This window comes from Ranitomeya imitator, chromosome 7, assembly GCF_032444005.1.
Source record: "Ranitomeya imitator isolate aRanImi1 chromosome 7, aRanImi1.pri, whole genome shotgun sequence".
NCBI classification, from domain to species: Eukaryota; Metazoa; Chordata; class Amphibia; order Anura; family Dendrobatidae; genus Ranitomeya; species Ranitomeya imitator.
In genome coordinates this window covers 12,528,260-12,545,813 of record NC_091288.1, presented here as the reverse complement: position 1 = coordinate 12,545,813, position 17,554 = coordinate 12,528,260, and the positions used below count along the sequence as shown (strand labels likewise).

The window sequence follows — 17,554 nt, the reverse complement described above, 5'->3', positions numbered from 1 at the left end:
CACAGACCTATCTGAGGGTACAGGATAATGATTCTGACTCTGGGGGTACAGGATAATGACACTGACACTGGGGGTACAGGATAATGACACTGACACTCGGGGTACAGGATAATGACACTGACACTGGGGTACTGGATAATGACACTGACACTGGGGGTACAGGATAATGACACTGACACTGGGGTACAGGATAATGACACTGACACTCGGGGTACAGGATAATGGCACTGACACTGGGGGTACAGGATAATGACACTGACACTGGGGTACAGGATAATGATACTGACACTCGGGGTACAGGATAATGACACTGGGGGTACAGGATAATGACACTGACACTGGGGATACAGGATAATGATACTGACACTCGGGGTACAGGATAATGATACTGACACTGGGGGTACAGGATAATGATACTGACACTCGGGGTACGGGATAATGATACTGACACACTGGGTACAGGATAATGACACTGACACTGGGGTACAGGATAATGACACTGACACTGGGGTACTGGATAATGATACTGACACTGTGGGTACAGGATAATGACACTGACACTGGGGGTACAGGATAATGACACTGACACTCGGGGTACAGGATAATGGCACTGACACTGTGGGTACAGGATAATGACGCTGACACTCGGGGTACAGGATAATGACGCTGACACTTGGGGTACAGGATAATGACACTGACACTGGGGGTACAGGATAATGACACTGACACTGGGGGTACAGGATAATGACACTGACACTGGGGGTACAGGATAATGACACTGACACTGGGGGTACAGGATAATGACACTGACACTGGGGGTACAGGATAATGACACTGACACTGGGGGTACAGGATAATGACGCTGACACTCGGGGTACAGGATAATGACGCTGACACTCGGGGTACAGGATAATGACACTGACACTCGGGGTACAGGATAATGACACTGACACTGGGGGTACAGGATAATGACACTGACACTGGGGGTACAGGATAATGACGCTGACACTCGGGGTACAGGATAATGACGCTGACACTCGGGGTACAGGATAATGACACTGACACTGGGGGTACAGGATAATGACGCTGACACTCAGGGTACAGGATAGTGATACTGACACTTGGGGTACAGGATAATGACACTGACACTGGGGGTACAGGATAATGACACTGGGGGTACAGGATAATGACACTGACACTCGGGGTGCAGCCATGACATAGTGAATGTATGTGAGTGCTCAACTGATATATTTACACTTTTGCTTCTTGTCGCTTTTGTCCTGGGGCAGGGGTGGATGATGATGGTTCAGGCGCTTTTTTCCTCCAGAGTGTCACTGACTACTATGACAAGTAAATGTTTGGCCTCTGCTTTTTTTTGCTACCTCATCTGAGAGCAGTAAGATGTAGATTTTCCAGCGATATGTCACTTAGTGGGCTGCTTGCTGTAGTTTTGATAAAATCCCTGTTTTCTCAGCTGCGGATGTACCTGAATGCTGAGGTCTGTATAACCCCACCCACACCACTAATTGGCAGCTTTCTGCCTATGCACAGTGCACACAGAACATGGTGGGGCTATGCAGAGCTTGTGAATATGGAGGATTACCTGACAGCCGGTTTACTAGTCCTCTATTGATGCAGCTGTTGAATCAGTGATTTATCAAAACTACAGCAAGCAGCCCAGTAAGTGACACATCTCCTGAATCAGGGTCTCTGCCCCTACATTATACGGCTCTCAAATTTGGTGGCAAAGCCTACTTATAGATTCCTTTTAACGGCAGCTGATTATTTACTTCTTAGCTCACCCCCTATTCGTAGATCTGGGGCGTGCTGCACCGTGGTGTTTGGTTAGTGCTGCCTCTTGTTAATGGTGTTGCAGTCTCCGTGGCCTTTCAGAGAAGGTAAAGTGTATGTACTGACAGACATGGGACACTTAGATTGCACACAGGGGACGTCCTGTCACTAAGCATGGGACTTATGAGGGGAATTGCTTGCACCACAAATATTTAGGGTCTTCATAGCAACAGGAGTGAATGCATATGCACAGGCCAATTTTTAGTTCTTTGATCACATAAATTTAATTTATGTCTATATTTTTCTCACTTCACCAACTTAGACTATTTCGTGCTGATACATCACACACCAATCGGATTACAAAAATATTTACAAACAGGTTGTAGTGTAACAAAATAGGTGCAAATACCAAGGGGGTGAATACTTTTGCAAGCCATTGTATGTGTATTTTGTGGTTTTGCTGCCTTTATTCTTAATTTGCAATATGCACATTACAATAAGTAGAAGGGAAACCATTGTATGAACAAGTGTGTCCAAAATCTTGATTGCTATTGTATAATCTGGGTGGATCTTTCAGTCTTTGTCCTATGATGTAGCAGAATCCATAAAATGGACACTAAACTTTCATCTGAAAGAAATGAAACCATTGGAGGCCATGCCATGTTTTCTTGTTCTGCAGTTTTATGGTGCCGCAGTTTGAGCTTTTTCCACTAGATGTCAGTGTTTCTCCTGTGAAAGCTTCATGTTGCCTTTTGCAGATCATGATTCTGATCAGGACACAGAAACAATTGTAGCAGGTGTAGTGAAATGATCTTGACCATCATAATCAATTCCATGCGTTCCATCACAGCATAGGTTCTAAGAATTTCTTTTACAACATTCCACAGTTAAAACCTGCCCACAATTCCTCTGCTTCACTTATCTTGTCCTTATTTTCTTCTCAATTCATTGCAAAAGCTAAATCCGGAATATAGGCAGTGATAAGAGAGCAGTGCATTGTGGGAACTAAGGTGGCAGCTACACAGATTCATAGCTCACTGCTATTTGAATGCACTTGGCGGAAATCAATAGTACAAATGAGTCCACTAAAGAGCAGAATGAAAGGAGGAGGTGCAGATACATAGGTAGTGCTGCTGCCTTCAGTAAGTCTTGTATCTCACTCTGTTGCTGGATTCACAGCTACACTGCTCAGTACTGCTGTATAATGTCCTCCTTGCTTCTGCTTTTAGTTAGTCTTTTATCTCAATTGCTGGATTCACAGTTACACTGCTCAGTACCATTGTATAATGCCGTCCTTCTGCTTTCTAGTAATTCTTTTATCTCACTATAATGCTGTATTCATAGCTTAGCTAATCAATATTCTTATATAATTTCCTCCATACATCTGCTTTCTAGTAAGTTTTATTTTGAATCTTTGTTTCAGCACTGGATCCACTGCTACACTTCTCAGTATTGCTGTATAATGTCTTCTATGATGCTACTTGCAATTAAGTATTTTTTTTTTCTCACTCCAAAGCTAAATTCGCATCTGCTCAGTAAAGCTGTATAATGCTCTCCATTCTGCTGATCTCAAGCTTTTATCTCATCCCAGAAATAGATTCACATCTGCATTGCTTAGTAATGATGGATAGTTAAATCTATGATGTTGCTTACTAGTAAGTGTTTTATATCATCCCCATGCTGGATTCACATCTACACCGCTCAATATTGCTGTACAATATCCTCCATGCTGCTGCTTGGAGACCATTAATCCCATATGTCTATGGTTGCTGTGTATGAGACACATCATGGCCATCATAGCCACTAGTCTATACCCACTAGCTGAGAGACAACTGAAAATTAGACAGTCTGCAGAGGGAAAAAGATTTTTTTGAGAGTTGCCCACAAGAATATTTTAAATAAAGTCACCTGACCCTGGGAACAGCGCCCCCTGCTGAGTGAGGAAAGAAAACGATGGGGCTTTATAAGCCACATCAGCTCTCCAGGGGATGATTTTTTTTAACACTTCTCCTTCTTCCCTCTGTTAGTTCTTCCTGGCAGTCAGTCACTCTCCCTCCCCTATTACTGCGCCGGATTGAATCTCTGGATTATGATCTGGAGTTGGTGACCACATCTCGATCAGGGGCAGATCAGACCAGAATTGTCACCTGTGATGGCATCAGCGAGGGAGGAAGGTGCCAACGTCTCCTCTGAATTAGGCTTCTGTAGAAACCAGTGTAGCTGAAGGCTAGGGAGGGCACAGAAGGAGTAGCCACAACCGGGCCCTGCATCTTAGTGGCCCCATAGTCTCCTCTGCTAGGTTAAAGATCACCATAAAATCCTAATTTTTGGGGTGATTCAGAGTGGGTGCTCTGGGGACTGGGGGGTGCGCTTTGCTCTGGGTGGGTGCTCTGGGGATCGGGGTGTGCTGGGCACTGGGTGGGTGCTCTGGGGACTAGGGTGCACTGAAGACTGGGGTGCCCTGGGCACTGGTGGGTGCTCTGGGGATCGGGGTGCGCTGGGGACGGGTGCGCTGGGGATCAGGGTGCGCTGGGGACAGGGGTGCACTGGAGACTGGCGTGCGCTGGGCTCCCGGGTGCGCTGGAGACTGGGGTGTGCTGGGGATCGGGGTGCGCTGGGGACCGGGGTGCGCTGGAGACTGGGGTGCGCTGGGGATCGGGGTGCTCTGGGGACCGGGGTGCACTGGAGACTGGGGTGCGCTGGGGATCGGGGTGCGCTGGGCACTGGGTGGGTGCTCTGGAGACCGGCGTGCACTGGAGACTGGGGTGCGCTGGGGATCGGGGTGCGCTGGGCACTGGGGGGGTGCGCTGGGCACTGGGTGGGTGCTCTGGAGACCGAGGTGCGCTGGGGATCGGGGTGCGCTGGGGGGTGCGCTGGGCACTGCGTGGGTGCTCTGGAGACTGGGGTGCGCTGGAGATCGGGGTGCGCTGGGGATCGGGGTGCGCTGGGCACTGGGGGGTGCGCTGGGCACTGGGTGGGTGCTCTGGAGACCGGGGTGCTCTGGGGACCTGGATGCGCTGGGGATCGGGGTGCGCTGGGGACCGGGGCTATAAAACTCCATAATGACTGAAGAGATTAGGGAATGTGAGAGGGAAAGGGGAAAACCTGGTGATCCGGGGAATGTGCTGTTTACAGACCCGACTCGTGCACTTCCAAACAAGGCCTGGAAGCTGCCGCTGCCGCACATCGCCCTTTATGGCCCTGTTCATCTGACTGCGCTCTCGCTTTAACCCCCGTTCTGCTGGAACGAGCATCGAATATAACATTGCGCCTCAGAATGCAGTTTTGCAATCACAGATGACAATTGTGTAATTTATCCAGTGCAATTATGTGACAAATCTGACTCCATTCTTGTATTTTATACTTAAAAAAAATATATATAAACTGGAACCAATGGAAAATTGTGTCTTGATCAATGACATTCGGGATTGTGACACAGTGAGGGGGGGCAGAAAGACAAATACCTGAGGCCGGTAAAGTCTATGGGGGTGCAAAGCTACACCTCCACCCTTGGTGTCCAGCCCAAATATATACCACTTCTTCTTGGAGTGGTGCAATGAGTGCCTGCCTGATGCTGCCTATGCACAGTGCAGCAATCAAGATGTGCTTGTCATTGGCTGCTGCACTCTGTATAGGCAGCAAACCAGCTGAGCAGCTAATGAAAGAAGACAGAATCAACTAATCTGCACAAAACTCAATAATGTTTTTATTAGTTACAGAGAGATTATTTGTTTTTTTTTCTAACCCTAACTAGCTTAGGCCTAAGTATAGGGTTAGGTATAAAGTTGGGCTTAGGTTAGAGACAGGGTGAAAAAAGATTTAGAGTGGGTACGGAAAGTATTCGGACCCCTTTAAATTTGTCACTCTTTGTTTCATTGCAGCCATTTGGTGAATTCTAAAAAGTTCATTTTTCCTCATTAATGTTCACTCTGCACCCATCTGACTGAAAAAAACAAAAATGTAGAAATATTTGCAAATTTATTAAAAAAAACAAAAACTGAAATCTCCCATGGCCATAAGTCTTCAGACTCTTTGCTCAGTATTGAGGTGAAGCCCCTTTTGAGCTCGTACAGCCAGGAGTCTTCTTGGGAATGATGCAACAAGATTTTCACTGGATTTGGGGATCCTCGGCCATTCTTCCTTGCAGATCCTCTCCAGTTCCGTCAGGTTGGATGGTGAACGTTGGTGGACGCCATTTTCAGGTCTCTCCATAGATGCTCCATTGGGTTTAGGTCAGGGCTCTGGCTGGGCCGGTCAGGAATGGTCACAGAGTTGTTCTGAAGCCGCTCCTTTGTTATTTTAGCTGTGTGCTTAGGGTCATTGTCTTGTTGGAAGGTGAACCTTCGGCCAAGTCTGAGGTCCAGAGCACTCTGGAAGAGGTTTTCATCCAGGATATCTCTGTACTTGGCCACATTCATGTTTCCGTCCTGTCCCTGCAGCTGATAAACACCCCCATAGCATGATGCTGCCGCCACCATGCTTCACTGTTGGGATTGTATTGGGCAGGTGATGAGCAGTGCCTGGTTTTCTCCACACATACCGCTTAGAATTATTACCAAAAAGGTCTATCTTCATCTCATCAGACGAGAGAATCTTATTTCTCATAGTCTGGGAGTCCTTCATGTGTTTTTTAGCAAACTCTATGCGGCTTTTATATGTCTTGCACTGAGGAGAGGCTTCCGTCGGGCCACTCTGCCATAAAGGCCTGACTGGTGGAGGGCTGCAGTGATAGGTGACTTTGTGGAACTTTCTGCCATCTCCCTACTGCATCTCTGGAGCTCGGCCACAGTGATCTTGGGGTTCTTCTTTACCTCTCTCACCAAGGCTTTTCTCCCACGATTGGTCAGTTTGTCTGGACGGCCGGGTCTAGGAAGACTTCTGGTGGTCCCAAACTTCTTAAATGTAAGGATTATGGAGACCACTGTGCTCTTAGGAACCTTCAGTCCTGCAGAAATTCTGTTGTCACCTTGGCCAGATCTGTGCCACAATTCTGTCTCTGAGCTCCTTGGTCAGTTCCTTTGGCCTCATGATTCTCCTTTGGTCTGACATGCAATGTGAGCTGTGAGGTCTTATATAGACAGGTGTGCGCCGCTCCAAATCAAGTCCTATCAGTGTAATTACACAGCTGGACTTCAATGAAGGAGTAGAACCATCTCAAGGAGGATCACAAGGAAATGGACAGCATGTGAGCAAAGGGGCTGAAGACTTATGACCCTGTGATATTTCAGGTTTTCTTTTTTATTAAATTTGCAAAAACTTTGTTGTTTTTTTTCAGTCAAGATGGGGTGCAGAGTGTACATTAATGAGAAAAAAATGAACTTTTTGTGAATGGCTGCAATGAAACAAAGAGTGAAAAATGTAAAAGGGTCTGAATATTTTCCGTACCCACTGTACATGCCCTGGGCACGGGCATCCCATGCGACGGCACTGACTGGCACAGAGGGGAGACTTATCTAAGCCAATGAATGGGGGTCTTTAGAGGGCATTCTGGACACGGTGGTGCAGCCGGCATCTCTGTTACCCTGGGAATATTTCTCTATACGGCCACAAACGCTGAACTGCTGTGTGAACGGAGGCGAGCGGAGACGTGTCGGCTGTGAGATCCGCTGTGTGAAGTATCATGTGAGGATGAGTTTTCTGGATGTAAACGAGAACATTTCCATTCACTGACTGAAAGCAGAGATTTATAAATGCCGTCATCTAATTTTATGCTGTATTTCATCATGACTGATCATCCCAGACAGATACATTCACCTCCAGCCGTAATCACAACGGATGCAGCAGCGGCCGCCGGTGAGATGGAAACAATTACTAGATGCCACTTTCTCTTTAGACGCAGCCGCCGCTTCTCCTTCCAGGGGTCTTCTCTTTTTTTTTTTCCGGCTGTTTCCGCATTGTGAGACCCAGAAGGGACGGCAGGAAGTTCGTATTGTCTGAGCCCAAATGGACCTTTCCTCCCCAGCGAAAGATCGGAAAGTGATCGCACGGCACAGAAAGGACGACAATCATGATAACGACAATGGTCCATCACTGGCCAGAACGTGACCCCAACTATTAACTCCTTAATTACTGCACATGATAAAAGAGAATGTAAATATACCGGCCGCTATTCCAATACTAAACAATTCATAATGTTCTTGGGCTCTTACTAATCCTGAGTTACATCCTGTTTAATACTCCAGAGCTGCACTCACTATTCTGCTGGTGCAGTCACTGTGTACATACATTACATTACTAATCCTGAGTTACATCCTGTGTGATACTCCAGAGCTGCACTCACTATTCTGCTGGTGCAGTCACTGTGTACATACATTACATTACTAATCCTGAGTTACATCCTGTGTTATACTCCAGAGCTGCACTCACTATTCTGCTGGTGCAGTCACTGTGTACATATTACATTACTGATCCTGAGTTACCTCCTGTATTATACTCCAGAGCTGCACTCACTATTCTGCTGGTGGATTCACTGTGTACATACATTACATTACTGATCCTGAGTTACATCCTGTATTATACCCCAGAGCTGCACTCACTATTCTGCTGGTGCAGTCACTGTGTACATACATTACATTACTGATCCTGAGTTACCTTCTGTATTATACTCCAGAGCTGCACTCACTATTCTGCTGGTACAGTCACTGTGTACATACATTACTGATCCTGAGTTACCTCCTGTATTATACTCCAGAGCTGCACTCACTATTCTGCTGGTGCAGTCACTGTGTACAGACATTACTGATCCTGAGTTACATCCTGTATTATACCCCAGAGCTGCAATCACTATTCTGCTGGTGCAGTCACTGTGTACATATATTACATTATTGATCCTGAGTTACATCCTGTATCATACTCCAGAGCTGCACTCACTATTCTGCTGGTGCAGTCACTGTGTACATACATTACTGATCCTGAGTTACATCCTGTATTATACCCCAGAGCTGCACTCACTATTCTGCTGGTGCAGTCACTGTGTACATATATTACATTACTGATCCTGAGTTACCTCCTGTATTATACTCCAGAGCTGCACTCACTATTCTGCTGGTGCAGTCACTGTGTACATACATTACTGATCCTGAGTTACATCCTGTATTATACCCCAGAGCTGCACTCACTATTCTGCTGGTACAGTCACTGTGTACATACATTACATTACTGATCCTGAGTTACATCCTGTATTATACTCCAGAGCTGCACTCACTATTCTGCTGGTACAGTCACTGTGTACATACATTACATTACTGATCCTGAGTTACATCCTGTATTATACCCCAGAGCTGCACTCACTATTCTGCTGGTGCAGTCACTGTGTACATACATTACATTACTGATCCTGAGTTACCTCCTGTATTATACTCCAGAGCTGCACTCACTATTCTGCTGGTACAGTCACTGTGTACATACATTACTGATCCTGAGTTACCTCCTGTATTATACTCCAGAGCTGCACTCACTATTCTGCTGGTGTAGTCACTGTGTACATACATTACTGATCCTGAGTTACCTCCTGTATTATACTCCAGAGCTGCACTCACTATTCTGCTGGTGCAGTCACTGTGTACATACATTACTGATCCTGAGTTACATCCTGTATTATACTCCAGAGCTGCACTCACTATTCTGCTGGTGCAGTCACTGTGTACATACATTACTGATCCTGAGTTATATCCTGTATTATACCCCAGAGCTGCACTAACTATTCTGCTGGTGCAGTCACTGTGTACATACATTACATTACTGATCCTGAGTTACCTCCTGTATTATACTCCAGAGCTGCACTCACTATTCTGCTGGTGCAGTCACCGTGTACTTACATTACATTACTGATCCTGAGTTACATCCTGTATTATACCCCAGAGCTGCACTCACTATTCTGCTGGTGCAGTCACCGTGTACATACATTACATTACTGATCCTGAGTTACATCCTGTATTATACCCCAGAGCTGCACTCACTATTCTGCTGGTGCAGTCACCGTGTACATACATTACATTACTGATCCTGAGTTACATCGTGTATTGTACTCCAGAGCTTTGCTCACTATTCTGCTGGTGCAGTCACCGTGTACATACATTACATTACTGATCCTGAGTTACCTCCTGTATTATACCCCAGAGCTGCACTCACTATTCTGCTGGTGCAGTCACCGTGTACAAACATTACATTACTGATGCTGAGTTACATCCTGTATTATACCCCAGAGCTGCACTCACTATTCTGCTGGTGCAGTCACTGTGTACATACATTACATTACTGATCCTGAGTTACATCCTGTATTATACTCCAGAGCTGCACTCACTATTCTGCTGGTGCAGTCACTGTGTACACACATTACATTACTGATGCTGAGTTACATCCTGTATTATACCCCAGAGCTGCACTCACTATTCTACCATTTAGCAAGCCTGTAAACAGACATATGAGTTCTTATTTTGAAGAGACTGTCATTTTTCTTACATCAGATGAGTGTGGAGTTAGACATTTTCCTAATGCTGATAGCAGGAGCCAGCAGAACCTGAACCAGCAGGAGATGGTGAGAGATCTCAGCTCTGAAGCCTGTTACATTGGACAATGATTCGCTTTGGGTGTAAATTGTCTCTGGATATTCACTTTATTGCCCGTTTGCAGATACAATTTATACTTTTCAGTTGATGATTCAATAAATCAATCACATCCCGATAAGAAGTATTTTGTATCCCTGGTAATAATAATAGTGTTACTGTCCCTTTATTTGCTATAGGTTGGGATTGGACGGCGGAGATGGGGGTGACACAGGGAGAATAACATTGGCCATCACTTTAATAGATTTGTTATTACTAAGCGGAAAAGGAACAAAGACCCCACCTAGTGCGAGCGGAGGAAACGCAACAATGAACTTGTGTTATTTCATCACACTTCACCTCAAAGGCCTCTTAAAGGGATAGAACATCAAAATGTTCTGAAGCGGAATATTAAAGATGTGACTTTTTTAAATTTACTATTTACTGGGATTGGAGATTTGTCAGTGGGAATTTAAACGGTTGTCCGGTCCAAATTGATGTCTGCAATCACTCTCGGTCACTGCAGACTTATGAATCCTGTTTACAGCTAAAGAAAGTGTATTGTTATCCAATTTATCAGGCTTCAGAGCTGAAATCTCACCCTCTGCTGGTTCAGTGTCTGCACACCGCTTGCTCTGTACATGAGCATTTGGGAAGCTTTTATAATACCATTTATCATATGATGCATGAAAAATGCACAGTCCCTGCAAGGTAGGCGCTTATATGAGAACTTAATTGGTATCTGACATCGGAATTGCTGACTATACAATAGTAAGTACAGCTCTGCCGTTTAGTGCTTGTAACCAAGAATTTTCCCTGATAGCATGTGAACTAACAACATTTAAATTTTTGCATTAATTTATTTTTTTAATACAGCGCTCCAAATCCCCAGCAAATAGACTAAATATACAGAATTACATAATAACATTCTGAAGCCACCACTAGAGGGAGCTCTCTGCATACTGGTCATACACTCGACGCAATGATAAAACAGGAGGTCTCTCAGCTCCCTCTAGTGGTGTCTGCTGGCAGAGCAGAGATTTCGCATGTGTATGTTGGAGCTGTGATGAAAAGTTTACATTCCCATTGTCCATTTGTGCAGTTTTGTTATTTTTTCTTTTCTTTCTTATTACATCCTGCCAATTACACCTTTATTAAATTTTCTTTATAACTGACCTCTGTAGAAATAAATATTGCAAGCCGTGATCTTAGAGATACCAAGATCCAACAAATAGGGCACAATATTTAACCCTTCCTAATGACTGGACGCTGCAGTTTGGGGGTTAATGCAGCTATTATTGCCAAGCTCTTTTTTTTTTTTAGTAACTTCCTTTCATTAAGTGGAATGTGGTGATTCAATTCCAGCTGCAATTATCTGGGTTCTGCTCCATCTGTGGCTACTGTATATGCAGAGAATTTCCTGGAGTCTGGTCCTGCGTCACCACGGCCATCACATAGTAACATATATGGTCCTGTTCCTGCTCCTCCGAGCCCCCAATGCAGAGCAGAAGCCGCGTCTTGATGTGACGCCCCCGATGCCACAGAGGACCTGACGCCCCTGATCCCACAGAGGACCTGACGCCCCCGATCCCACAGGGGACCCGACACCCCGATCCCACAGAGGACCCGACACCCCGATCCCACAGAGGACCCGACACCCCGATCCCACAGAGGACCCGACACCCCCGATCCCACAGAGGACCCGACACCCCCGATCCCACAGAGGACTCGACACCCCGATCCCACAGAGGACCCGACGCCCCCGATCCCACAGAGGACCCGACACCCCGATCCCACAGGGGACCCGACACCCCGATCCCACAGAGGACCCGACACCCCCGATCCCACAGAGGACCTGACGCCCCCGATCCCACAGAGGACCCGACACCCCGATCCCACAGAGGACCCGACACCCCGATCCCACAGAGGACCCGACACCCCGATCCCACAGAGGACCCGACACCCCCGATCCCACAGAGGACCCGACACCCCCGATCCCACAGAGGACCCGACACCCCGATCCCACAGAGGACCCGACACCCCCGATCCCACAGAGGACCCGACACCCCCGATCCCACAGAGGACCCGACACCCCCGATCCCACAGAGGACCCGACACCCCCGATCCCACAGAGGACCTGACGCCCCCGATCCCACAGAGGACATGACGCCCCCGATCCCGCAGAGAACCCGACACTGCCGATCCCACAGAGGACCCGACACCCCCGATCCCACAGAGGACCCGACACCCCCGATCCCACAGAGGACCTGACGCCCCCGATCCCACAGAGGACATGACGCCCCCGATCCCGCAGAGAACCCGACACTGCCGATCCCACAGAGGACCCGACGCCCCGATCCCACAGAGGACCCGACGCCCCGATCCCACAGAGGACCCGACACCCCGATCCCACAGAGGACCCGACACCCCCGATCCCACAGAGGACCCGACGCCCCCGATCCCACAGAGGACCCGACGCCCCCGATCCCACAGAGGACCCGACGTCCCCGATCCCACAGAGGACCCGACGCCCCCGATCCCACAGAGGACCCGACGCCCCCGATCCCACAGAGGACCCGACGCCCCCGATCCCACAGAGGACCCGACGCCCCCGATCCCACAGAGGACCCGACACCCCCGATCCCACAGAGGACCCGACACCCCCGATCCCACAGAGGACATGACACGGTGACTGCACAGAGGAGCCTGCAAATTCCATCTCACTGTTAGTCACCAATCGAGGGGCAGCGGGTCTCACATTGGCCACTTACACAAGACGCCGCGTTCTCTACAGTCGCGGCCATTAGTTTTGAGACTGACACAATTTTTGTTTTCATATTTTGACTCTTCAGTGTTTTTTTGCTCCTTTAGTTGGATGTTTATCTGGTTACTGACAAACAATTATAAACATTCCGTAAGTTGTTTTATTGACAAATACATGAAGTTTCCGTAAAGCCTCAATATCCTCAGTGTTAATCTCCAGACTTCTGCTCTTCGTCCCAACAGCTGGATATCGGCTTCTGGGCAGATCTTTACTTATGTTCTCCCGTTCTTGTCTCATCAGAGCTCAGAGACTAACTGAGTGTAGCTCAAGATCAGTAATGTAATGTATGTACACAAGGACTAACCACCAGCAGAATAGTGAGTGCAGCTCTGGGGTATAATACAGGATGTAGCTCAAGATCAGTAATGTAATGTATGTACACAGTGACTGCACCAGCAGAATAGTGAGTGCAGCTCTGGGGTATAATACAGGATGTAGCTCAAGATCAGTAATGTAATGTATGTACACAGTGACTGCACCAGCAGAATAGTGAGTGCAGCTCTGGGGTATAATACAGAGTGTAACTCAGGATCAGTAATGTAATGTATGTACACAGTGACTGCACCAGCAGAATAGTGAGTGCAGCTCTGGAGTATAATACAGGATGTAACTCAGGATCAGTAATGTAATGTATGTACACAGTGACTGCACCAGCAGAATAGTGAGTGCAGCTCTGGGGTATAATACAGGATGTAGCTCAAGATCAGTAATGTAATGTATGTACACAGTGACTGCACCAGCAGAATAGTGAGTTCAGCTCTGGGGTATAATACAGAGTGTAACTCAGGATCAGTAATGTAATGTATGTACACAGTGACTGCACCAGCAGAATAGTGAGTGCAGCTCTGGGGTATAATACAGGATGTAACTCTGGATCAGTAATGTAATGTATGTACACAGTGACTGCACTAGCAGAATAGCGAGGGCAGCTCTGGAGTATAATACAGGATGTAACTCACGATCAGTAATGTAATGTATGTACACAGTGACTGCACCAGCAGAATAGTGAGTGCAGCTCTGGGGTATAATACAGGATGTAACTCAGGATCAGTAATGTAATGTATGTACACAGTGACTGCACCAGCAGAATAGTGAGTGCAGCTCTGGGGTATAATACAGGATGTAACTCAGGATCAGTAATGTAATGTATGTACACAGTGACTGCACCAGCAGAATAGTGAGTGCAGCTCTGGAGTATAATACAGGATGTAACTCAGGATCAGTAATGTAATGTATGTGCACAGTGACTGCACCAGCAGAATAGTGAGTGCAGCTCTGGGGTATAATACAGGATGTAACTCTGGATCAGTAATGTAATGTATGTACACAGTGACCGCACCAGCAGAATAGTGAGTGCAGCTCTGGGGTATAATACAGGATGTAACTCAGGATCAGTAATGTAATGTATGTACACAGTGACTGCACCAGCAGAATAGTGAGTACAGCTCTGGGGTATAATACAGGAGGTAACTCAGGATCAGTAATGTATGTACACAGTGACTGCACCAGCAGAATAGTGAGTGCAGCTGTGGGGTATAATACAGGATGTAACTCAGGATCAGTAATGTAATGTATGTGCACAGTGACTGCACCAGCAGAATAGTGAGTGCAGCTCTGGGGTATAATACAGGATGTAACTCTGGATCAGTAATGTAATGTATGTACACAGTGACCGCACCAGCAGAATAGTGAGTGCAGCTCTGGGGTATAATACAGGATGTAACTCAGGATCAGTAATGTAATGTATGTACACAGTGACTGCACCAGCAGAATAGTGAGTGCAGCTCTGGAGTATAATACAGGAGGTAACTCAGGATCAGAAATGTAATGTATGTACACAGTGACTGCACCAGCAGAATAGTGAGTGCAGCTCTGGGGTATAATACAGGATATAACTCAGGATCAGTAATGTATGTACACAGTGACTGCACCAGCAGAATAGTGAGTGCAGCTCTGGGGTATAATACAGGATGTAACTCAGGATCAGTAATATAATGTATGTACACAGTGACTGCACCAGCAGAATAGTGAGTGCAGCTCTGGAGTATAATACAGGATGTAACTCAGGATCAGTAATATAATGTATGTACACAGTGACTGCACCAGCAGAATAGTGAGTGCAGCTCTGGAGTATAATACAGGATATAACTCAGGATCAGTAATATAATGTATGTACACAGTGACTGCACCAGCAGAATAGTGAGTGCAGCTCTGGAGTATAATACAGGATGTAACTCAGGATCAGTAATGTAATGTATGTACACAGATTACATGATAATGTTATGTATTGATACCTTCTATGTCCTTCGTATGTTTTTTTGCTTTTTGTGGCCGTCTCGGTTTGCTGTGTGCGGGGCACAGTGATGTGTGTGGCTCTCTCCGGTTATAGTGCTGTGTGCCCGGCTGTTATGAAAGGAGCGCAGGGCTGCGTCTAACCAATACTTGTTATTTCCTGTGCTAAATCTCTCTGCCTTATGTCAGGTGCAGCCACTTAGACCAAGGACAAAGAATGGATTGTAAGGACAGGAGTGTACAGGGCAGAACACGCACACAGGGTGATATAAAGCGCCCTCAAATATTGCGGCTTTCTTGTGAAGTTAATTGAACTGAGCCGAAATCTGATTACAGTTTAAAAAGTGTAAAAGTCAATAAAGTTGAAGCGTTGGCTGGAAAACGTCCATTTCTTTGTGCATTAACTTGTTGTTACAATCACATTCATCTGCATTTATCTTTATAGATATATAAACTTTATTTCTGAGACACAGCTCCACATTCCAGCAGTAGTTGTAGAATTCCGGATCCCTGCAGCCACCACTAGGTGGCACTAACTGTCTACACACAAGTGCATGCAGTAAGCTCCGATCTCCCCCTAGTGGTGGCTTCTGGCAGCTGGAATGTGACAGCTTGGCCTCTAATCAGCTTGATCTCTGCGCACTCTCATGATCTGCCTGCCATGTCGTCCTGCTGTCTGTGTCCCTGCATTTATATAGATGCAATGTGGACAAGAAAGCAGAAGTTGTAACATTGATAGAACTCCCTGCAGAAAGATAAAAGAGAAAATGGCAGAAAGAACGTTAATTCCAGAGAAAGTAGAGACCTCCGAACTGGACATGAGCAGAGGATCGTTCTTTGGCGTATACAAGGTTATGGGAAAAACTGAGAATGGTATATAGGACAGAATAAGGATAGGTCATGTGTGATGGACAATAATCTCCTGTGTATACGAAGTGTGATGAGATGGGAATCTCCTTCATGTACTATGTGTGTATTTATGTATAGTATATATATGGCTATATTGTGTTCGTGTGTGTGTGTGTATATATATATATATATATATATATATATATATATATTATTATTATTATGATGTGTTACACATTCGATTACAGGGGAGATGAGCTGAGAAGTCCATGGCATAGGGGGTGATGCAGACACACGGGGACGATGATTGGGATGATGGGGAGCGCACAGGAGTGAGCCCTCTGTGGGCAGAATCCAGGATGTTTGTGACTCTTGTGCTACATTGTAACAGTTCCGCATGTTCCATATGTGTGTGAGCCGGGTCTTAATAATCCAGGAAGGGACACAGATTTGTATCATTTCCCAAACTCTGTGTAGCCGGATTCCTGGGGCGCGTGGGAGGGATTATGGAGCTTGTTTGTTTTCACGTTTGGTCTAATATGGAGATGTGAGGCCCCCGGCGGCTGATCCTGAAGATTCACTCTTACTGTATAATAGAATGGCTGTAGCGCCCCCCGCAGGGAGCACTGAGGGGAAGGGGTGAGCGGCCAGCATGCACCCAATATTCACTTTTTATTGGAGACGTTTTTACATTCTGACCTTCTTCTCTCTTTCAGTCTGCAGATTGTCATGTCACCGCAAGTGTGAAGCCAAGGTAAGAGCCCCCGGTCATTCCTGTCTGTGCGGCCATCACACGATGGCGGAATCACCTGCTGCACGCAGCATGAAGGACTTTATCGGGTTCATCATCTCTGACATTTTATTACGGGTTTGCTCCACTTCGCTCATCCTCTGTTTATAGGAATCCCTTAGAGGGCGGACGCTCAGGCGCACAGAACTGAGTATTCAAGGGAATCTGTCAGCAGGCTGCTGCCACCTAATCTAAGAGCAGCATAATATAGGGGCAATGTCCCTGATTCAAGCGATGTGTCACTTACTGGGCTGCTTGCTGCAGTTTTATCAGCAGGAGACTCTCTAGAGGACCAGTAAACCGGCTGCCAGGTAGTTCCCCATATTCATGAGCTTCGCATAGCCCTCCTCCCACCAGTGATTGGCGTTTTTCTGCCTATGCACAGTGTGCATGCAGCTGCCAATCAGTGGTGTGGGTGGGGTTATACAGAGCTCTGCATTCAGAGAACTGCTAGATCTGCAGCAA

The 17,554-nt window shown here is 46.6% G+C and overlaps 1 protein-coding gene across 5 annotated transcripts in view; it reads left to right on the top strand.

Annotated features, from left to right (window-relative positions):
• TNS1 (tensin 1) overlaps positions 1-17,554 on the top strand; it is a 441,100-nt gene that overhangs the window by 119,597 nt on the left and 303,949 nt on the right. For all 5 annotated transcript variants that reach the window (XM_069732691.1, XM_069732690.1, XM_069732693.1 and 2 more), the window contains exon 3: positions 17,016-17,053. In XM_069732691.1, the coding sequence (XP_069588792.1) occupies positions 17,016-17,053 (38 nt within the window). The remainder of the gene's footprint in view (positions 1-17,015; positions 17,054-17,554) is intronic.